Source organism: Somniosus microcephalus, chromosome 6 (genome assembly GCF_052327205.1).
Source record: "Somniosus microcephalus isolate GS21.2 chromosome 6, FLI_Smic_1.0, whole genome shotgun sequence".
Lineage (NCBI taxonomy): Eukaryota > Metazoa > Chordata > Chondrichthyes > Squaliformes > Somniosidae > Somniosus > Somniosus microcephalus.
Window position 1 is genome coordinate 68,927,970 of NC_140992.1, and position 25,825 is coordinate 68,953,794.

The 25,825-nt window shown below is 45.0% G+C and overlaps 1 protein-coding gene across 1 annotated transcript in view; it reads left to right on the forward strand.

The window, feature by feature from the left end:
• LOC147115795 (transient receptor potential cation channel subfamily V member 6-like) overlaps positions 1-25,825 on the forward strand; it is a 128,814-nt gene that overhangs the window by 35,550 nt on the left and 67,439 nt on the right. Inside the window, exons 6-8 of the mRNA XM_085991978.1 lie at positions 7,724-7,822; positions 17,283-17,455; positions 25,320-25,466. Of these exons, the coding sequence (XP_085848104.1) occupies positions 7,724-7,822; positions 17,283-17,455; positions 25,320-25,466 (419 nt within the window). The remainder of the gene's footprint in view (positions 1-7,723; positions 7,823-17,282; positions 17,456-25,319; positions 25,467-25,825) is intronic.

Consider the following 25,825-nt stretch of genomic DNA (forward strand, 5'->3'; position numbering starts at 1 on the left):
ATTAGTGTTTTGCTCTTCTGGAAAGCTCGTCTACATTCGTCACTCCACTTCCATGGCACCCCAGTTTGCAGTAGGGTGTTCAGTGGGTGTAGTATTGTAGACAAATTTGGCAAGAACTTATGGTAGTAGTTTACCAGCCCGAGTAACGACCTCAGTTGTGACACATTTTCCGGTGCTGGAGCCTTGATTACTGCCTCAATCTTCTCTGGGGACTTATGTAACCCCTCTTTATCGATAACGTGGCCACAATACGAGATCTGTTTTCTAAAAAACTCGCATTTGGGGCGGTTAGCTCGGAGCCCATATTCCTGCAATCTAGTGAGCACCTGCTCCAGGTTGGCAAGGTGATCACTGTCATTTTCGCCCGTGACCTGGATGTCGTCCAAATAACACTGGGTCCCTGGGATCCCTTGCAGGACTTGTTCCATTGCCCTCTGCCAAATAGCCGGAGCTGATGCTACCCCGAATACCAGCCGGTTGTATTGGTAGAGACCTTTATGGGTGTTGATTGTGAGGTATTTTTTTGATGCTTCTTCTACCTCCATTTGCAGATACGCCTGGGCCAGATCAATCTTAGTGAAGCGTTTCCCTCCAGATAGCGAGGCAAAAATATCTTCAATCCGCGGAAGTGGATATTGTACGGTGTGAAGGACCGGGTTCACTGTTACCTTAAAGTCCCCACAGATGCGAACCTTCCTTGGTTCCTCAGGCGTGCTGCTCAATGTCTTCTTCATCACAGGGACGATGGGTATAGCCCACTCGCTTCAGTCTACCTTGGACAGTACACCTGAACGTTCCAGACTCTCCAGCTCTGCTTCGACGGCTGGGCGGATCGCATAAGGTACCGGTCTGGCCTTAAAAATTTTGGGCTTGCGTTTTCTTCAATTTTAATCGTCGCTGTCATGCCTTTTAGTGTTCCGAGTCCTTCCTGGAACACTTCTTTCGCGTCAGTTAGGGCCTTTGACAGTCGCCCAGGTGTGACGTCATCATCCTTTTTGTTAGCCACAGTCAGTGCCTGTATGGAATGCCAATCCAGTTATATTTTCCAGATCCATTCACGTCCCAGTAATGGTGGTCCTCCATCTTGCAATACATACAGGTCTAGTTTTGGTGTTTCCTTACCGTTATATATAACGGTCACCCTTATTTTTCCTTTGGGGTAGACTTTTTGCCCCGTGTATGTCTTCAAAATAATTTTTGTGTCTCTCAAGGGTATGTGTGAGAATAACCACTCGTAGTCCCGTCAGTTTATGACTGTTAGGGCTGATCCTGTGTCCAATTCCATCTTTACCTGGACTCCGGCTATCTTGAGAGTGACCCAAATGGTTCGGTGATCCTCCGTTGTGATCACATTATGTAGTTTCAGACAACTCAGTTCCCTGCTTTCGGAGTCGTTATCACTCTTTTGTTCATCTGAACTATTCTCCGTCATCTTATGTACCTTCTTGTACTTTTCTTTGGTAGGTTTCTTATTGCTGGTTTTCTTTCCCGACCTGCAGACTCGTGCTATGTGTCCTACTTTTCCACACTGTCTGCATACTTTGTCTTTGAACCAGCAATCATTCTGGTCGTGTGTTGTTCTGCCGCAGCGATAGCACTTCTCTGTTCCATATGACATTTCGTTTGTGCCATATTCTTGCGGTCTCTGTTGTATCTCTGCAGCGCCCCGTGCTGCTGCTTCATATGATACCGTAATGCTGAAAGCCTTTTCCAGCGTAAGGTCCTTTTCAGATAAAAGCTGTTTCTGGGTTCCTTCACTTTGAAGCCCACACACAAACTTGTCCCTTAAGGTATCTGCCAGTCCCGCTCCAAACTGGCAGTGTTTCAATAGTTTGTGCAATTGTGTTAAATAATCAGCATTATGCTGGTTCCGTTTGTGAAACTTGAATCTTTCTGCTATCAGCAGCGGTGTGGGGTTTAAATGTTCCTGTAGTATCATTACTATGTCTTCAAAACTCTTTTCCATTGGCTTCGTTGGGGTTACTAGATTTCGTAATAAACCATACGTCTTTGCACCCATTAAATTTAACAATACCGACGCTTTCTTGTCATCTGACACCTCATTTGCCTTGCAGTATACCTCTATTCGTTCGACATATGTAGTCCAATCTTCGACTTCATTGTCAAATGCGGTGATACTGCCACTCTTCAGCATTTTGGGTGTGGTTTAAAATGGCGTCTCCCAATGGCTTAAAATGGCGTCTCCCGCGCTTTCCTTCCTCCCCCGCTGCTGCCAACGCCGCTCCCGGCGGTTCTCGTGGCAATGGCGGCACCCTGTAGGTTTCGCGCGCTTCTCCTGTGCTGCTGCCTACGCCGCTCTCAGCGGTCCTCGTGGCAATGGCGGCACCTCGCGGGTTTTTGCGCGTCTCTCTCTCCCTCTCTTCGACGCTGCTCGGCCCCTGAACACCGGCTGCGCCCTGTGCGCTCTGCCCTCTCTCTCTCTCTCTCCCATCGACGCTGCTCGGCCCTTTGCTGTGCTGCTCGGTCGGGCTCTAACCCGCCGCTGTCCGGGAAGGGTCTGCGCACTACCTGTTGCCAGCCCGTTTCGCTGGACCACCTCGACTGGAAAGCCAAGCCTGGCTCTCGACAGCCTCCCCCACAATTCTCGAGTCTCTGCTGGATGACTGGGCGGTTGCCCGTGGTCGACGCCCGAGTCTCTGGCCTTGACCTCCAGGAATGAATCCCCGGCAGGTGATGCGGAGTTGCAGGTAGGTTCGAACTTGCCTTGTCGCCAATGTTGTGTCTGTGTATAATAAGACACAGACTGCGGAGAACGGTACAACAGGTGTTTACTCAAAGTGGCTCACACGGGAACTGATCTGTACAGATTACTACTCAGTGCTATATACAGGTGTGGTCACTGCCGGTACTGCAGTATACATGAGCTGTAAAAGATAGTTCCCCCCTTAAAGGTATATACATTACAATATTTGTAACACAATTATTCATTTTGTTTAATTGATATATTTGAAGACATTCTTATAATTGTTTTCATTGTACGCTCATGTTCCCCCAACCTATTTATAATACTGACATCTTCTAAACAACCTATATTGAGGTGTTTAGGTGATTTTTGACAACTGTTAAAAATAACTTCCTGTTAAAAGTATTTCAAATTTGTAACTAAATTGCCCTCTTTATTTCTAAACTCAAACATCCCTCTAATGGTAAGCTCTGATAAAATATCAAAACTGTTTGTGGATTTAGTGAGTCCATGGCAATAACTATATAACTCTAAAAAGATAAATAAATATACAATGATCCAACTGAGAGTAAACTTCATTAATGTACAGGAAGTGACACATGCTTTAAACCAGAATACAATGGGCCATAATTTGCAGTAGCAGGGCACCTAACAGCGTCTGCCGTTAGTTAGACTTGCTCTTGCACATTTAGATATTTACATTTTTTGCATGGCAAGTTGCTGAAAGTGCCAGCTAATAACGGCACAGCGAGGGACATAGGGCATCTGGGACTTGAGCAAATAGGGCAAGCAACTGCGCATCTCCTTAACCAATCAGATTGAAGGATTGTGAAATTAACAGCGCAAGGACTGAGAAGGAAGTTTAAATTAGAGTGGTTGAATTCAATGTCAAATCAAGTGTAGAAAGAGAAATGAAGAGAGGGTATGAAACTGTTGACTGAAAGCTAAAAACTGAAAGATTGGATTAAGAGAGAAAGAAAAGTCACAGAAAGGAAAAGCAACATTTAAAATTTTACATTTTAAAAATCTCCAACAACAATTAAAACTTGAAGGAATGAGACTCCACATTTGCAATAGTTAATTTTCAGTGCGAGGGAGGGCATGTACAGGAAGTAATTAACATTTATCATGTCATTAAAGGATACTTAGACTGAAACAGACAAGATTTAACCTTCTGTGGCGAGTTCAGTTTGTATCTACCATGCAAATATAGCAACTTCATGCCATTCAATGCATTTCAATGATGAGGTTACAACGAGATGCCGTTTTTGCAAAGGTAACAGCAGAGCGGCACAACTCAGACAGCAACTTTTGGACATTCACGTTTAACTGCGCATCTGCCCCGCAACTGAAATTGCTGTAGCATTTACGCATAATTAACAGTGAATGCCATTAGCCACACCATTATTTTGACAGCAAATTCTGGCCCAATAAATACTTGTCTACAGTTTCTTTTAGAAATACTGGTAAATGCAATGGATTGTCTGCCCTTTCAAACTGGTGGCCTGTTTTTCAAGAAAAGATTAATGATTCTTAATGGCTCCATGCCCGAGAATTGTTTTAGACGATCAGACTGCTCATCCCCTCCCCAACAACCACTGAAAAGTAATAGAGCTTTTTTTGTTGCTCATTAGGAAGGTAGGATATTTGCCTTTTATAGTAGTAGAGCTCCAATGAACAATTAATCCCTAGAAAACCAGAGCCTGTCTTTGTAGTCCTAAATCCAGAAAGGATATAATAGAACCAGAAGGGACATAGGCTACAATAGATAGAATATCCTGGCAATACATGAGCCCAAGAGGAAGCAGCAGATAAATCATATACAATTCCGACGGGGATTCTCCCACTCGTCCTCCATAACTTTAGCAGTAGAGCCACAGAAACTCCAGAAAAACAGCGTCAATGTTGATGATGCCGTTTTCCCGGGGTATCCGCAGCTTTTTCACCAAAGTTATGGTGGGCGAACGGGAGAATCCCCATGGAAATTCAGCCACTATATATTTAGGAAATTTGCTTGTATGTGCAGTTGTATGATAAAAGTGAGAATAGGCTTTATTGTGATACTACTAATCCATGGTGTTCTTCGAGTGTACAGAAGGGAAACAATCAGACTATTGTAGCTGAATAAACTGTGTGGCTCGTTAGTGCTACTTCTGGCTCTTATTTATCTTTGAAATTCTAATCTTAATATGGCTCTGCCCGACAGGTTTTAAGGCACCAAGGAACACTGTGTTACAAAAGTATAGGCACTTAACAATCTAACAATGACAAGTGTGGAATAATCCGTTTATATATTTTCAATGGCTCTGAAACCTCTGCAGTAATCTATTGCAACTGTCTTTCACAATGGTAATTTTTGTATATTAATACCTTCTGTTAGAAATAATTAAGTGTACTTTATTTGATTATGGTTATGTAAACATAGTAACATAGAAACATAGAAGATAGGAGCAGGAGTAGGCCATTCAGCCCTTCGAGCCTGCTCCGCCATTCAATGAGATCATGGCTGATCATCCAGATTCAGTACCCTGTCCCTGCCTTCTCCCCATATCCCTTGATCCCTTTAGCCTTAAGAAATATATCCAACTCCTTCTTGAATATATTTAATGACCTGGCCTCCACCGCCCTCTGTGGCAGAGAATTCCACAGGTTCACCACTCTCTGGGTGAAGAAATTCCTCCTCATTTCAGTCCTAAATGGCTTACCCCTTATCCTTAGACTATGACCCCTGGTTCTGGACTCCCCGGCCATCAGAAACATCCTTCCTGCATCTAGTCTGTCCAGGCCTGACAGAATTTTATAGGTTTCGATGAGATCCCCTCTCAATCTTCTAAACTCCAGTGAGTATAAGCCCAATCGACACAATCTCTCCTCATACGTCATTCCTGCCATCCCAGGTATCAGCCTGGTGAATCTTCGCTGCACACCTTCCATGGCAAGAACGTCCTTCTTCAGATAAGGCGACCAAAACTGCACACAATACTCAAGGTGCGGTCTCACCAAGGCCCTGTACAACTGTAGCAAGACATCCTTGTTCCTGTACTCGAACCCTCTTGCTGCGAAGGCCAACATACCATTTGCCTTCTTAACCGCCTGCTGCACCTGCATGCTTACCTTCAGCGACTGGTGCATAAGAACACCCAGGTCTCTTTGCACTTCCCCTTCTCCCAATCTATTGCCATTCAAATAATAATCTGCCTTCCTGTTTTTGCCACCAAAGTGGATAACCTCACATTTATCCACATTATAGTGCATTTGCCATGTTTCTGCCCAATCACCCAATCTGTCCAAATCGTACTGGAGTTTCACGACATCCTCCTCACAGCATACCCTCCCACCCAGCTTTGTGTCGTCTGCAAATTTGGAGATATTACATCCAATTCCCTCGTCCAGATCATTAATATATATTGTGAACAGCTGGGGTCCTAGGACCGATCCTTGCGGTACCCCACTAGTCACTGCCTGCCACTCGGAAAACGACCCGTTTATTCCAACTCTTTGCTTTCTGTCCGCCAACCAGTTCTCTATCCAAGTCAATACCTTGCCCCCAATCCCATGTGCCTTAATTTTGCACGCTAATCTCTTATGCGAGACCTTATCGAAAGCCTTCTGAAAGTCCAAATACACCACATCCACTGGTTCTCCCTTATCTATTTTACCAGTTACATCCTCAAAAAATTCCAGTAGATTAGTCAAGCATGATTTACCTTTTGTAAATCCATGTTGACTTTGTCCGATCCTGTCACTGCTTTCCAAGTGCTCTGCTATTACATCTTTTATAATGGACTCTAGCATTTTCCCCACTACTGATGTCAGGCTTACCGGTCTATCATTCCCCGCTTTTTCTCTATCACCTTTTTTGAATAGTGGGGTAACATTAGCTACCCTCCAATCCATGGGTACTGTTCCAGAGTCTATCGAGTTCTGGAAGATGACCAGCAATGCATCTACTATTTCTAGGGCCACTTCCTTAAGTACCCTGGGATGTAGATTATCAGGCCCTGGGGATTTATCGGCCTTCAGTCCCATCAATTTTCCTAACACCATTTCCCTACAAATACTGATTTCTTTCAGTTCCACCCTTTCATCAGACCCTATGTTCCCCGGCATCTCTGGGAGGTTATTTGTGTCCTCCTTTGTGAAGACAGAACCAAAATATGTGTTTAGTTGGTCTGCCACTTCTTTGTTCCCCATTATAAATTCCCCTGATTCTGACTGCAAGGGACCTACGCTTGACTTCACCAATCCTTTTCTCTTCACATATCTATAAAATCTTTTACTGTCAGTTTTTATGTTCCCTGAAAGCTTACTCTCATATTCTATTTTCCCCTTCTTAATTAATCCCTTTGTCCTCCTTTGTTGAATCCTAAACTGCTCCCAATCCTCAGGATTATTGCTTTTTCTGGCCAATTTATATGTCCTCTCCTTGGATCTTATGCTATCCCTAATTTCCCTTGTTATCCACGGTTGAGTCACCTTTTTTGTTTTATTTTTATGCCAAACTGGGATGAACAAATTCTGTAGTTTGAATGTTTGCCATTGCCTATCCACCGTCAACCCTTTGAGTGACATTCCCCAATCAATCCTACCAACTCACTCCTCAGACCATCGTAGTTTCCTTTATTTAAATTGAGGACCCTCGTCTCTGAGTCAACTGCTTCATTATCCATCTTAATGAAGAATTCGATCATATTATGATCGCTCCGACCCAGGGGGCCTCGTACAACAAGATTGCTAATTAATCCTTGCTCGTTACATAATACCCAGTCTAAGATGGCCTGATCTCTGGTTGGTTCCTCGACATATTGGTCCAGGAAACCATCCCGTAAACACTCCAGGAATTCCTCCTCCACAGTATTGTTACTAATTTGGTTAGCCCAATCTATATGTAGATTAAAGTCACCCATGTAACATTCACAAGGCTGAAGACTGAATGGCAGAGATGGTTTGGAACTAGTTTTTGATTCACTTTTACACTGGATATTTGTGTCTGTATTTGATCATTTTTTTTACCTGCAGGTGAATATTTGTTGTCATTTGCAGCATGCATTGGCAATGAAGAGATTGTCAGAACTCTTATTAAGCACTGTGCTCCATTAGAGGCACAAGATTCCTTAGGTAAGTAGTTCATAATTATTCAAGGAGTTGTCTTCTACTTCAATCAAATTGTGCCTGAACTACTTCTTTTTAAGGAATGTACCCTTTGCCCCCAAAGTATCCATACCAGTTATAAATTACAATTGAAAATAATAAACATTCTTGAAATACCTAAAAGTATTTGACACTTCTTTATTCTGAAATGCCACATCACTGTGGAAACTATTTCCTTTTAATTAAAAGAAATAGAAACCAAGCCCTATAGTGCAGGATGCCACCGTGGTTAGAAAGAGTAGGAGCGAAGATGTGGTAAGTTGCGAAGTAGTTAGTAGGTAATGACAAACTTGGGTTTACATACCCACTGGGTGGTAACTGTATTCTGTAATAAAACTAGAATAATCCTAGTTAGTGGAATACAAAACTCTAATATAATTATGGGAATGGGCTCATAATGAGTGCAGAAACCATAGCAGCTTTTATCCTATACAACAACCTGCATTCATACAGCACCTTTAATGTAGAAAATGTCCCAAGGCACTTTACAGAGAGGGAGAAAATTATAAATAAAAGGAATAAAGGCATGGGCAAAGAGCTGTGGTGCAAGAGTTAGGAGAGGTGACCAAAAGCTTTGTTGTAACGATGGGTATGAGAATGTTTTTAAAGAGATAGAGGGTTTAGGGAGGAAATTCAAGAGAGTCGAGCTATCAATGGTGAAAGGAAAAGGAAGGAGCAGTGCACAGAATGCCAGGATGGAGGACTGAAAGTGCGGTTCGGGTTGTAAGGCGGTTGCAGAGATAGGTTGGGGTGAGGACATGGAGGCATCTGAAAATGGGAAAGAAGATTTTAAGTTCAATGGGTTGGAAGACAGGAACCCAAAAGAGCAAGGATGACATTGTAGAAATCAACTCTGTGAGGTGACAAAGCATGGATGAGGGTTCATGAACAGTGGCAATGAGATAGCAGCAGATATGGGCACTGTTGCAGAGGTAGTCAGCCTACAGGGAGGAGGTCCAGCATCTCGTGAAGTGGTGCGCCGATAACAACCTGGCCCTTAACATCAAGAAAACCAAAGAAATCATTGTGGACTTCAGGAAGTCTAAAGGTGGAAGTCACACCCCCATCCACATCAATGGGGCTGTGGTGGAAAGGGTGGACAGCTTTAAGTTCCTCAGAGTCCACATCACGGAAGACCTCTCCTGGTCCCTCAATACCTCCTCTCTGGTGAAGAAGGCCCAGCAGCGCCTATATTTCCTAAGGAGGCTGAAGGGATGTAACCTGTCACCCCTGATCCTCTCTAACTTTTACCGCTGCACAATAGAGAGCATCCTGACAAACTGTATCACAGTATGGTATGGCAGCTGTAGCTACTGTGACCGGAAAGCCCTGCAGCGGGTAGTCAAAACTGCCCAACGCATTACCGGCACCTGGCTACCGACCATAGAGCACATATACCAGAAACGCTGTTTACGGAGGTCACGGTCCATCATCAAAGACCCTAGCCACCCCAGCCACAGTCTGTTCGCCCTCCTGCCATCTGGGAGACGCTACAGATGCATTCGCACCCATACGACCAGATTTAGGAACAGCTTCTTTCCCAGGGCTGTCATCCTACTGAACCCCACAAATAAACTCTAAAGCCTGCACATCTGCCAATGCACTTTATTATGGTTATGTTAATGTTAATGTATTACAAGCCAAATGTATGTTGAATGTTTAAATGTCTTAATCTAAATGTACACTCTCGGGAGCCGCAAGCCTACATTTCGTTGTACTGCACTTGTGCACTAACAATGACAATAAAAGTTGATTTGATTTGATTTGATTGATTTGATCTTGGTGATGGATCGAATGTGGCATGAATTCACTCATGCCCAATTTAATTGCTGAAATTCAGGGGTAAGTAACTTAATTTGCTTGTGAATCTAATTAAAATGAATTTACTCTAAATGTGACAAATATGTGAGTGAGAGCAGGAGGTGAGTGAAGGAAAGTATGAGAAAGGAAAAAAAGGTAGGCGATCGTAGAGTGCAGTCAACCTTTCCTATCCATCCTGCTTCTAATTGAGGATCATCCTGGGGGGTAAGGAACCTAATGCTCCTCCCTTTTGCTATGACAAACTATCTTCTCAAATCCCCACTTCCTCCATCCTTACTTCTAACACCAAGACAAGGAACACATGGACTTGTTTGTCTCAAAGATTGAGACCATTCATGCAGTTACCTCAGCTTCCAGCTCTCAATCCTCCCCCTGCCCAACCCCAGCCCTTAATCAGTCTCGTCCTGACTTCCTGTTATTCTGCAGCTTCTCAACCAGTTCACCGTTGCCTTCTCCAAATCCATTCCCACTCAACTCCGGACCACTCAGCTACCTTACCTGGCACCAATGGTTATCAGTATTGTTAAATGCTCCCTTTATTAGGCTTAGTACCTCTCCCTTTCAAAATTGCCATAATTACTTCTGTCTTCAAAAAGCCCAACTTTCACTTGCCTGTCCTCTCCAACTACTGTCTTATTTTTAACCTTTCTTAAAACCCCTGTCATTTTCCAGTTATATGCTCAGCTCTCCCACAACTCCTTATTTGAATCCATTCAGTCTACTTTCCACCCTAAACAGGGCAAGACCACCCTGGTAAAAGTCACCAACGATATCCACTGTATCTGCGTGCACAGCATCTTATTCCCCCTTGTCTTCCTTAATCTTTCTGCAGCATTCAACATGTTTCACCATGCTATTTTCCTCTTGCATGGTCCAGTTCTTTGGGAATGCTCTGGCATGTTCCCACTCCTATCTATCACAATACAGCCAGGAAATCTCAGGCAATGGCTTCTCCTGTTCCACCATGGCCTCCGATTCCTCTTGATCTACATGATATCTCTTGGTGACATCATCTTTTTGCATGAGGCCAGCTTCCATATACATCCAATGAAACCTATCTCTACCTCTGCACCACTTTCCTTAATACGAACATTTGAACATACAAAAAAGATAGACAGAAAAAGACCAGCTGTTCCACTGAGTATATCTCATCCAGTCATGTGACAACTAAGCAACATCAACGTCAATGCTCCCCACTCACCAACAGCCATGTAATCTCCTGGGAGAGGCACAGAAACAGATTAAAATAAAACCTAGGTCAATTTAAAGGAAAAAATAGTTCTTAGAAATTCCTCTCTGACCCCTGAAGGGGATCAAAATCAAGTTCCAGGAAATAACAGTGACCATGAGATACATACCCCACTGTGTGCTATTGTGCTTTTTGGATTTTTGGATTTCCAAGGGATTTTTGAGCTTGGCGCTTACTTGTTCTGCTTATTTTTGTCTTACACACCCTGAATAAGCACTCACAGCTCATTCTAGCTTCATTGTTTTGGATGGAGAAGAGATTGAGGAACAGGAGCAGCAACAGAAGCAACAACAGCAGCAGCCCCATGAACCAGGAGGAGCAGCAGGTGGGCCAGTTAGAAGACAGCAGGTGATGGAGGTTGCTTATAGGAGGCTATATCCAGCCCACAGAGTCTATAGACTAAGAGTAATTTTCCTGGATATCTCTGAGGAGCAGCGTATGAGGAGACTACACTTCTCTGCAGCAAGACCGGCTGCCTGCTGGGCCAGGTGGCCATGCTTTACCAGTGGCTTCAAAGTCATCACCAAGCTTAACATTTTTTAACTCGAGGTTCCTTCCACCACTGCCTCTGAGCTGTAGATTGCTTGTCTGACATTATCTTCAATGAGCCAAATTTCCTTCAACATAATCATCAATAAGACTAAGCCATTGTTTTCGATGCCTGCCACAAACTCCACACACTTGAGACCAACTCCATTCCTTTTACTGCTTGCTGGCTTAGGCTGAACCTGGCTGTGTGCAGGTTTAATATCTTGCTCAAACAAGAGCTGAGCTTCGAACCCCGTATTCTAATCATCTTTAAAATGGCTTACTTCCAGCTTCATAACAATAACTGCCTCTGTCCCGAGCTCAGTCAAATCTTTTATCACATCTGGACTCAATTTCTCCAATGCCCTTGTTATCAGCCGCCCAACCTCCACCCTTCATCAACTCAAGATCATCGAAGACTCTGAAATCCACATCCTGTCCTACATTAAGTCCTCGCTGAACTATGCCATCTCCCCATCTCTCATCTTCAAATTCTACCACAGCCTAGCCGTACCCTAGCTCTGAAACCTTCTCCAGCCCTATGTCTTCTCATGTATCCTTTACCTCTGGCCTCCCTGCATCCCTCCTTCTATTATTGATAACCAAGCCTTTAATGATCTCACCCCTACTTTCTAGAACTTTGTGCCTAAACCCCCACCACCTCTCTACCTTCCTCCTCACCTTTAAAAAGGCTTCTCGAAGTGATCTCTTTGGCTAAGTTTTTTCTGCCACCTCCTGTCTCTCAAACAAAGGCTTAGGCCATGATTTTACCATCGGCGGCGGGTTGGAGTCCGGTTGGCTTGTCGGCAAGATCCAGTCCCTCTGCCGGTTTCAGATGCTCTGAATGAACTATTTTCCCTTAATTGGGCTTATTAAGCCCGTTGTGCGTGCTACCCGGCCCAATCAGTGGGTTCGGGTCTGCTGCTCGCTTCTGCTGACATCTTCCATTCAACTGCATTTAAGGGGCCCATGCAGCCTTGTGGCTTTTCACTCCTATTCTGCTGCTTCTCAGTGTGGCAGATAGTGAAATGACTGCTTTAAGACCAAAGGCCTCTCCCAGATTTGATGATGACTCCCTCCATGCTCTTGTGGAGGGAGTGAGAGGGCACCAAGAGGTACTGTTCCCCTCAAATGGACGGAGGAAGCCTCCTCAGCAAACCAAGGCAGCCTGGCTGCAAATTGCTGAGGAGGTGAGCGCCAGGTCTTTGTGTGCTCGCACCTGGGTTCAGTGCAGGGAAAGGTTCAATGATCTGCTACGCTCAGTAAAAGTGAGTATAACATCACACTTACCTTCAATCTGCTCCCCATCTCCTCTCATCACCAGCACTCTGCATTGTCAACCTACTCCTGCACATCCCAACTTACCCTTACATCCCTTGCACCCTTAACCATCCCTCTCTCTCTATGTACAGAATCACTTCACAATTCTACTATGCACCCCTCACACTCGCTATCACTGTTATGCAATGGCAACAACAAACAATGCACAGGGAGGGACCTTGGTTTTGGCACCTCACTCCATCTTTCTCTCCCTCTAAGCATCTATGCTATGGATTCTCTACACTCACTCCAACATTCTCGCTCAAACTCCACTTGTGTTCCTCATTGCAGGAAAAGAGAGCCCACAATAAGAGGGAAAGGGGCAGGACAGGAGGAGGGCCACCTTCCTTGGCGCACTTGACCACCGCTGAGGAGGCTGCTATCAACATCGTCGGAGGTGCAGAGGAGCTGGAAGTGGGGGACTGAGCGTGCCCAGCACCAGAACAGAGAGGCCCACCTCGGTGGGTCCTTCGCAGGATAGATTAGTGTTGTCACCTGGTGTATCACAGCTCACAAGTGAGCATCAGCAGATGGTGGAGACAGGGACTGTAGTGGAGAGTCCTCGTCGGAGGGTGCGGGACGCTCCTAGCTCTGCTCAGCTGCATGTGGACCCTGTGCCTCTGGGGCCATTCAGAAAGAGAGCGGTGCTGGAGCTTCAGGAACAAGTGCAGGAGTCTCTGACAGAGTTTGCAACCACTGTAACTGCGAGTGTGCAGAGAATGAAGGAGTCCATGTCAAACATGAGCAATGCCGTGGTGCACGCAATGGCGAATGTAGGTACCACCATGGAAAGGGTGGCAACCTCCATGGAGGACATAATCGCCAGATGCAAATGAATATGGTGGCTCTTTTAAATAGATGTGCTGCTATGGAGGATAGATGGGTATCTATCGTGGAGACGAACCAGACGTCCATGGACGTCCCCATTATGAGGACTGTCAGTACAGAGACGGGTTCTCATGGCCCCACTGATGTGCAGCAAGGTGCTCTCCAGCTACTTGTTAGCAGTGAAGTGCGGGCGACCCATGAGAGGGATGTTGGTGGTCGACAACAAGGAAGTGTGGGCTCCTCTCCAAATGCTCACACTCCCATGCCACAGCGGAGCCCTCGGTCCGAGCCCCAGATTCCTCACCCAACTGAGATGGCTGTCTCAGCCCCTGCACAGCCACAGGAGGAGCAGACTGTTGCTGAGAACATCGCAGGCTCCCAAACCCAGAGGATGCCTGCCAAAGGTGTTGAAGCAGGAGCATCATGAAAGTAAGCAAGGTGCCTCCACACCCGCTGAAGCCACAGGGGAAGCACAGCATAGAAGCACGCATAAGAGAAAGCTAACACACAAATAGTCACAAGGGTAGTCACTTGGGTGTTTTGATGTAATACAAAGTGAAGATTATCATCGCTATTTCAATTGTAATAAAGAAATGCGCTGGCAAAGATTCAAAGAGTTGGCCAATGTGTGCCCAGAAATGGAAGTGTCACAGTGAGGTGTCAGGGTGCCTTTCATCTGTAATGATGGTGATGAGAGTGATAGGAACCCACAATTTATTGTACAGATGGTGTAAGAAGGTCGGCCAGACACTCATTTCCATGTGGCAGCCACATGTGTTTGCTTCGTAAACTTATGCAAATCTGGCATGAATTAGTGCATCCCTTGCCTCACGGCCAGCAATGTGCTCACGTGCTGGTGGAACTGGCACATCCACCTCCGCAAGGTCTTCCTCATCCTCCTCCTCCTCCTCTGAGGGGGCTGTGCACTGCGCCACTTGCTCCTCAGGCAGCGCTAAGCAATGCTGCTGTGCGATGTTGTGCAGTGCACAGCAGACTACAATGATTCTAGAGACCCTGGCTGGTGAGCATTGTAGGGCTCCACCTGATCTGTTGTGGCATCCGAATCGCATTTTAAGCAAGCCGATGGTTTGCTCGATGATGCTTCTGGTGGAAATGTGGCTGGCATTGTAGCGCTCCTCAGCTTCGTTTGATGGCCTCCTCAATGGTGTCATTCACCATGTCTTCAGGGGATAGCCCTTGTCTCCAAGTAGCCATCCGGAAAGTTGGGTTGGTGGATTGAACAGCTGAGGCACAGCAGACTGCCACAGGATGAATGAGTTATGGCAACTGCCGGGGAACTTGGCGCAAACATGCATAATGTTCTTCCTGTGGTTACACACCAGCTGGACGTTAAGGGAGTGGAAGCCCTTGTGGTTGACAAATGCAGCTGGGTTGTGATGGGGTGCCCTAATGGCCACATGTGTGCAGTCTATGATGCCCTGCACCCTTGGCAAGCCTGCCATATTTGCAAAGCCAACCGCACACGCGGTTTCACTTGCTTCATCCATGGAGAAGTGGATGTAATTGTGCGACTTTGCAAAGAGGGCATCGGTAACCTGCGTGATGCAAGTGTGTGCGTCTGACTGGGAGATAGTGGCCCTGAAATTAGATCGGGGGCTTGCCGCGCGTGCAAGCCCCCGATCTGCACTCACCTTGCGCGTCAACATCTGAAGCCCGGGCCTGCTTGCATTTCCTGTCACAGGCCTGGTTCAGCTGTCGGCGCGCTGTGCTAACCTGATCCAGCGGTGTAGTTAGTGCGATGTGCCGGCTGGGATCGGGTGAGCACTGTGCAGCCAATCAGGGGAGGGGAAACTCATTCATGAGTTTGACAGTAAGAGCTGTCAAACTCATGAAAAGTATGTGCTGCCAAAACACTACTTTAACTTTAAATAAAATTTTAAAAAACATCCCACTGATTATAATAACTATCCTGTAAATTCTTTAAAAATAACAAACCTGTGGAAAAAAAAAATCTACATTGTACTAAAAGCCCACTTACCTGAAAAACTAAATACATACGTCTTGTTTTTCCACGCGTAAAGACCGGAGGCCTTTACACGCGCGCAACTTTGGAAAAAAAAAGGAATTTTACTGTGCACGCGCTGCCTGTGCAGTCGCGCGCGTTCTGCCTCTGAACCCCTTCGTTCAGAGGACAGGAAATGCCGGTTTTCCCCGCATGCGCTGTGCACGCTGAAAACCGGCATTTCCTCCGGCCAGACGCGTGAGTACCTCGACCGTACTCACGCGTTGGGACAGGAATTACTGGCCCAATGCTGATGTCTATTGATGATCCCTGGAAGGACCCTGAAGCAAAAAAGTTGAGGGCAGTGGTGACTTTGACAGCCACTGGTAAGGAGTGTCCACCCGCTCCTCTGGGCTCCAGGTGTTGGTGCAGCATTGTGCAGATGTCAGCGACTACCTCTCGTGAAAGTCTCAGCCTCCTTTGGCACTGCTGCTCAGTCATGTTGAGGAAGCTCATCCTCTGCGTGTAAACCCTGTGTTGCGGGTATCTCCTGCGGCGAGGTGCAGCCCTGCGCTGACGCCCTCTGCCCTGTGCAGCATCAGGTGGGTGAGGAAAAGTTTGGCGCTCCTGTTGTTGGTGCTGCTGTTGTGCCTCATTCTGCTGCTGCTGCGGCTGTTCTTCCTCCGAATCTGAAGACCAGGATGAAAGGGTATAAATGGTTCCCATCCCGCTGGTATATATCTCAGTTGAGGAATAGATGTTATAAGCACTCAGTCAATATGGGGAGAGGGTTTTCCAAGGAGGTCACACTGCATTTGGATCTCAGCTTAAACACTTACAATGGTAAATCAATGAATTTTTTTAATTTTTCTTACTTTTTTTCAACTCTTATCCTGGTAAAAGCAGGCCTTACGCCTGCTTTTACCAGGCGTAAGAATTGTAAGGGTTTTCTGCAGGCGGAGAGTCTCCAAAAAGCGGAACTATCTGCCCGCAGAGGCCCTTCTCCAGGGCAGCCAGAGGATCTGTCAAGACCATTCTTGACAGATCGGAAATGCCGGTTTTCAGTGCATGCGCTGTGCATGCCTGAAACTGGCATTTCCGATGTCCCTACGGGTGGGTACACAGTGCGTACACACCTGTAGGGATTGGAATATCTGGGCCAATAACTCTGTTTCTCTCTCCATAGATGCTGCCTGACCTGCTGAGTGTTTCCAACATTTTCTGTTTTTATTTTAGAATAACAGTATTGCTAAGCCATTCACCAAAAAAGTGCTCTTCTTAACCTTTTACATTGATGTCCATTTCAAATAATAGCTAGCATAGCCTAAAATTTACACCCAAAATATTAACAGTTAACCACCCTGCTTTCAGCATTAACAGTGAGAATTTAGGATTTTTGTGCTGACCAACTGGAATCGAAAGTAAGAATTAGTGCCAATACTTTGCATGCAAATTAATCATGAATTTGCCCAGTTCAGCTGTCTTTTGAGTTTTCAGTTTGATTGAAGAGTTCACTCCAATCGCACAACCCATGCTCAGGTTTAAAATGCACATTCTACCTACTCATACTTGCACACATAGTCTGGGTGGGCTGTGAATCATCAGCATCACTCTAAGATAGAAGAAACCACACTGCTATGAATGTTTACATGTTTTACCTTGATTCGGAAGGCAAACTGCATATGATTGTGATTGGAAATTAGAATCTTTTTGTGCAGGTAATACAGTACTTCATGTGTTAGTTCTACAACCAGAGAAAGAGCAGGCTTATTCCATGTATGACCTCATCACATCACTTGTGTCTGAGAAACATCATCAATTTGTCGAGAACATTGTTAACAACGATGGCTACACTCCATTGAAGCTCGCGGCAGCTGAGGGTGACTTTGTGGTAAGTAAACTGCTTCTCTGCAATAAAATAGTAGATTGAGTCTGTCTAATAAGCTGTATATGGAAAAAAGGGATAAGGCCTAAAGGTCGTCATCCCTTTTCCCATATACCGGGATAGCCGTGGCTCAGTTGGTAGCACTCTCGCCTCTGAGTCAGATGGTTGTGGGTTTAAATCCCATTCCAGGGACTTGAGCACACAATCTAGGCTGACACTTCAGTGCAGTACTGAGGGAAGTGCCGTCTTTCGGATGAGATGTTAAACTGAAGCCCCGTTTGCCCTCTCAGGTGGACGTAAAAGATCCCATGGCACTATTTCGAAGAAGCACAGAGTATTTTTCCCTGGCCAATATTTATCCCTCAACAACACCTAAAAAAAAATTATCTGGTCATTATCACATTACTGTTTGTGGGAGCTTGCTATGCGCAAATTGGCTGCCATGTTTCCTACATTATAAGTGTTGAAAATTATATGTGAAAGTGCACCCGAGTGCATAACCTCAAATCAGAATATCAGTACTTTGTTAGGTTAAAAGATTACTTTAAGTATACGCCTTACTATTTTTTCAGACAAAATCTTCCAAGCATTGAAAAAGATGCATCATCTGTGTATGTTACTATGTTAAATTATACCCATTATATTTAATCTTCATTGACATCTGTATCATTTTAGTTTTTATATTTTCCAACAACTTTTACTGCTAATCAGACTTGCATTCCTTGAGCGATAGTCTGTTGTTCTGGTTTACAACTCTAAAGCAGCAGCACAATATTTGTAGCAAAACACAGGAGCCACATACAAAATGGTCGTAGGGCAGCAGAAGCCCGTCTACATGAATGCCCTGTCCACATGCATTCACTTAAGGCTCCCTTAGGCTAATTGTCATTCTTGACAATAATTTTCAACAGAACTATCTGAGTCAGTAGTTCTCAAGCTTAGAAACATAGAAAAATAGGAGCAGGAGTAGGCCATTCGGCCCTTCGAGCCTGCTCCGCCATTCAATATGATCATGTCTGATCCTCTATCTCAATACCATATTCCCACTCTCTCCCCATACCCCTTGATGCCTTTTGCGTCTAGAACTCTATCTATCTCCTTCCTAAGTATATTCAGTGACTTGGCCTCCACAGCCTTCTGTGGTAGAGAATTTCACAGCTTCACCACCCTCTGAGTGAAGAAATTTCTCCTCGTCTCAGTCCTAAATGTCGTACCCCGTATCCTGAGACTGTGACTCCTCGTTCTAAACCCCCAGCCAGGGGAAACATCCTCCCTGCATCCAGTCTTTCTAGCCCTGTCAGAATTTTGTACGTTTCAATGAGATCCCCTCTCATTCTCCTAAACTCTAGTGAATACAGGCCTCGTCGACCCAATCTCTCCTCATATGACAGTCCTGCCATCCCAGGAATCAGTCTGGTAAACCTTCACTGCACTTCTTCTATGGCAAGTATATCCTTTCTTAGGTAAGGAGACCAAAACTGCACACAGTACTCCAGGTGTGGTCTCACCAAGGCCCTGTATAACTGTAGTAAGACATCCTTGCTCCTGTACTCAAATCCTCTTGCAATGAAGGCCAACATACCATTTGCCTTCCTAACTGCTTGGTGCACCTGCATGTTTGCTTTCAGTGACTGGTGTACAAGGACACCCAGGTCCCTTTGTACATCAGCATTTCCCAATCTATCACCATTTAAATAATACTCTGCCTTTCTGTTTTTCCTACCGAAGTGGATAACTTCACATTTATCCACGTTATACTGCATCTGCCATGTATTTGCCCACTCACTCAGCTTGTCTAAATCGCCTTGAAGCCTCTTTGCATCCTCCTCACAACTCACAATCCCACCTAGTTTCATGTCGTCATCAAACTTGGAAATGTTACATTTGGTTCCCTCATCCAAATCATTGATATATATTGTGAATAGCTGGGGCCCAAGCACTGATCCATGCAGTACCCACTAGTCACTGCCTGCCACCCCAATTCATGCCAGTATATTACCTCCAATCCCATGTGCTTTAATTTTGCACACTAACCTCTTATGTGCGACTTTATCAAAGGCCTTCTGAAAATCCAAATACACCACATCCACTGATTCTCCCTTATCTATTCTACCAGTTACATCCTCAAAAAACCCCAGTAGGTTTGTCAAACACGATTTCCCTTTCATAATCCATGTTTTTTCATCTGCGCCTATCATGAGCTACTCAGGGTAAGGACACTGGTAGTGGTAAATCGGCAAAAATAATCTCTTTCTCATCTTCCACTTCAGTTTCTTTCTCCCTCATTTTTGTTTTTTTAATTTTCCTTTTATTTATCTCCTCCTTCACGTTCTTTCTTTTCCCTAACTTTGCTCTCTATCACTTTTCTGCTTATCTTTTACTTTTTGCATTCTCTTTTTCACCTTTCTTACTTTTTTCTCATTTTGCCTCTGCAGCAGTTTTCTGGGACTAAAAGGTGGCTCAGGCTGCCTTCCTCTTTCTCTTTCTGTCCCTCCCTCTCTCTCTCCTCTCTCCCCCCTTACTTTGCTGCTGGGCACTCCGTGTTCCCCACAGATACTCTCTTTCCTCTGTGACCTTTTCCATGTTTCTGCCGCAATCAGAGCTCAGAGGGAACGATTTTCTTTTGCGTACCGCCACGATCACCATGAAAAATGGGGCAGGAAACGGACAATTTCTTTTATGCTACTGGCCACCCAATATTCAAGCAGGCCACAAAATGGAAGGCCAGCACTCGAGCCCAATACAGATGGGAGCCTTATTTAAATATTTAACTCAGGATCCTACACCGGTTGTGGGACCCCAACACAATTTTCAGCTACCAATGGATGGAGTATGTGCCACGCAGGCTATACCAAAAATACAACAGAAACATTGGTCCCACTGATTTTTCTGGGGCCAGGAGGAGCATGGATGTGACGGGATTGCTCCTGCTCTCCTTAAGGTTTAACCCCTGGCTCAACACTGTGGAGGAGCTGCTGCAATTCACGCCTTGCCCCCCGCCTCTGCCTCCTGCCCGGTTGGTAAGCCGTCTGACAGCACTTGTTGAGCGCGAGCAGCTGACAAAACAAATTCAAATGAGGTTCAACCATGAAAATGGTTCCGGCCTCTCACTGGTACCATTGGGTGGGCAGTGCAATTGCTCTGCCCATTGCCAGCTTGATGTATGCTATAATTGAAAATTGGCCCCAGAATATCTCACACTCAGGGATCTCTCAAGGAGGGAGACAGAAAGCAGGAAACTATAAGCCAGTTAGCCTAACATCTGTCTTTGGGAAAATGCTGGAGTTCTTCATTAAGGAAGCAGTAGTAGGGCATTTGGAAAATCATAATGCAGTCAAGCAGAGTCAGCATGGTTTTATGAAAGGGAAATCATGTTTAAAAAATTTGCTGGAGTTCTTTGAGGATGTAACGAGCAGGGTGGACAGAATTGAAACAGTGTATTTGGATTTCCAGAAAGCATTCGATAAGGTGCCACATAAAAGGTTACTGCATAAGATAAGAGCTCATGGAATTGGGGGTAATATATTAGCATTGATAGAGATTTGGCTAACTAACAGAAAGCAGAGAGTCAGGATAAATGGGTCATTTTCCGGTTGGCAAATGGTAACTAGTAGGGTGCCACAGGGATCGCTGCTGGGGCCTCAACTATTTACAATCTACATTAATGACTTGGATGAAGGGACCGAGTGTAATGTAGCCAAGTTTGAGGATGATACAAAGATGGGTGGGAAAGCAAGTTGTGCAGAGGACTCAAAGAATCTGCAAAGGGATGTAGACAGGCTAAATGAGTAGGCAAACATTTGGCAGATGGAGTATAATGTGGGAAAGTGTGAGGTATCCACTTTGGCAGGAAAAATAAAAAAGCAAACTATTATTTAAATGGAGAGAGATTACAAAATGCTACAGTTCAGAGGGACCTGGGGGGTCCTTGTGCATGAAACACAAAAAGTTAGCATGCAGATACAGCAAGCAATCAAAAAGGCAAATGGAATGTTGGCCTTTATTTCAAGGGGGTTGGAATATAAAAGCAGGGAACTCCTGCTACAACTGTACAGGGTATTGGTGAGACCACACCTTGAGCACTGCGTACAGTTTTGGTCTCCTTATTTAAGTAAGGATATACTTGCATTGGAGGCAGTTCAGAGACGATTCACATGGTTGATTCCTGAGATGAGGGGGTTGAATTATGAAGAAAGGTTGAACAGGTTGGGCCTATACTCATTGGAATTTAGAAGAATGAGAGGTGATCTTATTGAAACATATAAGATACTGAAGGGTTCGACAAGGTAGATGCAGAGAGGATGTTTCCCCTCATGGGGAAATCTAGAACTCGGGGGCACAGTTTCAGAATAAAGGGTCGCCCTTTTAGAACTGAGATGAGCAGGAATTTCTTCTCTCAGAGGGTCGTAAATCTGTGGAACTCTCTGCCCCAGAGAGCCGTGGAGGCTGGGTCATTAAATACATTTAAGGTGGAGATAGACAAATTTTTACAAGACAAGGGAGTGAAGGGTTATGGGGAGCGGGCAGGGAAGTAGCTTTGAGCCCAAGATCAGCCATGATCTTATTGAATGGCGGAGCAGGTTCGAGGGGCCAAGTGGCCTATTCCTGCTCCTATTTCTCATGTTCTTATGTTCTTATCTGTCTCGCTATCTTTCCTGCTGTGTCCCTGTTCCGGTTATGTCTCTGTTATATGATCTCTCTCTCTTGGTTCCCACTCTCCTGCACTCAGTTGATGCTCCTCTCTATACTTTCTCCTGCCTTCTCTTTACCATTGCATGTTGCTTTTCTCCTTTCAGCCGTTGATGCTATTCTTTCTTCCAGTGCTGACTTCCCTGCTCTTGATTTCCCATGCTCCAATGCAGCCCTACATGTACCAACTACATCCACTTGTCCCAACAGATTGCTGCACTGCTCTCTCCCACAATATTCGCAGGTGATGGCTTTTCCTGAGCTCCTACCACTTGGAACCAGCATTGAAATATCAGAACCAGACCAACTTTAACCCCTGTGCTAAATGTTGGTTTGAACTTTCTTGATTGTCTTATGTAGTGTTTGTGTCACTTAAGAAAAACAAACTAGAAATTACACATAAAATGAAGGCTCTGTTAAATTTTAAATATTTAAAGTTCCAATTGAGCTTTTGGCCAGCAAATTACAAGATTCTCATTCTGCAAAAAATCAAAGAGGAAAAAAAATTGAAGAGGTGATTTTAACTCTACTCGCTCAGCAGAAACCTGGCAGGTGGGCAGTTAAAATCGCCCTGGCTCTTACCTGTCCGAAAGTCACCATGATTGCAACATCTCCAATTTAATCTGCTCTCCTGAGCAGGCAGCAAGGACACGCGGCCGGAGCCAACAGGTCCTTCTTTACATATGCATGTTGCGGCCCGATGACATCATTGAGACCTGACTGTAATTTTAACTCAGGTCTGAGCGGGGAATCCAGCTGGAGATAAATTCAGGGCCTCTATTTGCATTTATGGAGTGCCTTCTGTGACCTCAGGATGTCCCAAAGATCTCCACAGGCACTGAGGTACTGTACTTTTGAAACCTAATCACTGTTATAATGTAAGAAATAGAGCAGCGCATCGTGCACAGCAATGAGATAAAGGACCTGATAATCTGTTTTCATGATTCAGGGATAAATATTGGCCAACATACTGTTCTTCTTTAAATTATGTCAAGGTATCTTTTGCCCTGATAGGGCAGACAGGGCCTCAATTTAACGTCTCATCTGAAAGACTGTACCTTTGAGAGTGCAGCTCTGAGATGTCAGCCTAGATTGTGTTCTCAAGTCTCTGAATTGGGGCTTGAACAAATGACCTTCTGCCTCAGAGGTGAAGTTGCTCTAAGTGAGCCAAGGCAGATACCTAAGAGGCAGATATTTTCACCTCTGAGGCAGAAGGTCAGTCTTATTAAGGACTAGGTTTCTCTTGCACTGAACATGCTTCTTTCCAAAAAAAGATTCAAACAGGTTTTGTATGCAGATGGTTAAACAGTTTTAACATCACTTTGTTTCTGTACTCATGGAGAAAATTATATGGTGATGTGGTACAAGAAATGGCAATCTCACATTGATTTTAACAGCTTCACTTCTCCCTCTGCAGAAATGAGGGGGGAAATCTTGCAATGGGTCAGCGGGCATGATCGGTGGCGGGTTGGGTAGGTAATTATTTTTTTTCCCTAGCGGGTCGGAACCCTGCTGTTAACCCACCACCACATGCCTTTACCAAATGTTGGGTCTGCCAGCACTGAGCAGACCTGATACACAGCAGCGGGTGAGGTAATTTAAATCTTTATGCAGAGGGCTGCACCCAGGCTCTCCCATGACTCCCTCCATAAGCTTATGGAGGGAGTCACAGCACACAGGGAGGTTTTCTTCCCTTCCAATGGGCAGAAGAGACCTCCCCAGGCCACCAATGCAGCCTGGTTGCACATTGCACAGGAGGGCACAAGCAGGGATGTCGTCAGGAGGACCAGGTTGCAGTGGCACAAACCTTTCAATGATCTCAGTAGGTCATGAAATGTTACTGCAAAGCCACACTCAACCTCATCCTGCTGTGCCACTTATCACATCCCCATCACTCTGCCTTCCCTACTCTACTCCTGCACATCCTTACTCACACCAACTTACCTTGCACTTCCACCCATCCCTATCTACATTATCACTTCCCCAACTCACTAGCCACCCCTCACACTCACCCTCATTCTAGTCCAATCATACCAACTAACAACACACAAGGGTAGGCACTTGGGTGTTTTATGCAATGTTCATGTAACGTTTCTGTTAATGTGGTGTCAAACATTGAAACCTTTATTTTGAACACTTTGCGTTCTTGGACAGATTTGTGTGCACCTTTGGAAGTGGCTTAGTGAGTTGCAGTGAACGGTGAGACATAACGGTACCCCCCACAATGGTGATGAGTGTGAAAGGAATGGCATTGTAGGGAAGCTTTATGGTGTTGGTGTGGGGTGTTGCTAACCTGGCGCATCATGTGGCAGCCAGGGTGTACAGCATGAAGTGAAGTAAATCTGGCCATGATGAGGCCATCTCTGGCCTCCCGGGCAGCAATGTGCTCGGATGCTGATGCCCTGTGTCCTGTGCAGCATCAGTTGATTGTGGAGAAGATTGGTGTTGTTTTTGGTGATGCTGGTGTGCCTGGTGCTGCTGGTGTTGGGGCTGATCGTGGTGGGACTCTGAGGACCAAGGTGAGAGAGATTCAAGGGCACTGATGCTGATGTAATAGATGGCAGGTGAAGTAGAGATGATAGAAGCGATCTGTCAATAGTGGGAGAGGTAATGAGGTCAGACTGGATGAAGACTTGTGTAAAGACTTGCAGCATCCTGAATCTGTAGTGGAAATGCAGTTTAGAGAAGCTTGTGGCTAAGGGAAGATTTCTGAATCAACTGGGAGCTTTGACTTGACATTTGAAGCTGTCAACTCATCAGCTGAAACAATGGTTAGTGACCTCCTGCCTCAGCTTCACCGACGAGGTCTAGGCACAGCGAGAAACCAGTGGGCGACCTGTCAAAATCAAAAAGCTGGGAAAAAACCATTGTTAAGTGGCTGTAAACAAGCCACTAATTATTTTAATTGCCTCCCCTGCTGCTGCGTGTCGGGTCTGCTCAGCGCTGGCAGACCCAACATTTGGTAAAGGCATGTGGCAGCAGGTTGACAGTGGGGTCCCGACCCACTGGGGAAAAAATAAATTTCCCACCCAACCTGCCACCGATTACGCCTGCTGACCCCCCGCAAAATTCCTCCCATACATTCTAATTAAGTTTGAATCAGCTCAAACCTTTCTGTAAGAAATATACCTAATTTAGTTTAATACTTAGTTTAATACATTAATTGCTTTTTCTTCTGTAGATGTTCAACTATTTGGTGCAAAAACAAAAGAAAATATACTGGACAATGGGGACAATTTCTTACTGTGTCTATGATCTCACCAACATTGATACATGGGGTGACCAAAAATCAGTTCTGGACATCATAACAACAAGCAGGAATAGTGAGGTAACCATAAGGAATGAACCAGCCTGCTCTTTGCTGTTATTGTCAATTATGCCATAATTCATGGGATAGTTTTACATATTTCATGACTTTGAGTTCCCTATCATACAAATATACATTTACATTTTTAATGTGTATGGACTTTAGTAAAGATTGTGGCCTTACTGGTAATGGCTCCCACTCCAACTCTGTATTCAACAGCTCAGCCAATGACACCAGTGAGAAGTGAGGATCACAACTACAAGGCCACAAATTCATGATCTTGAACTTTGGTTGATTTCTTAATTGTTTTGACTTCCAGTCATGAAATTAGAAATATAGACTAGTTTCATTACAAGTAATAAAGTGTAACATTTTATGGC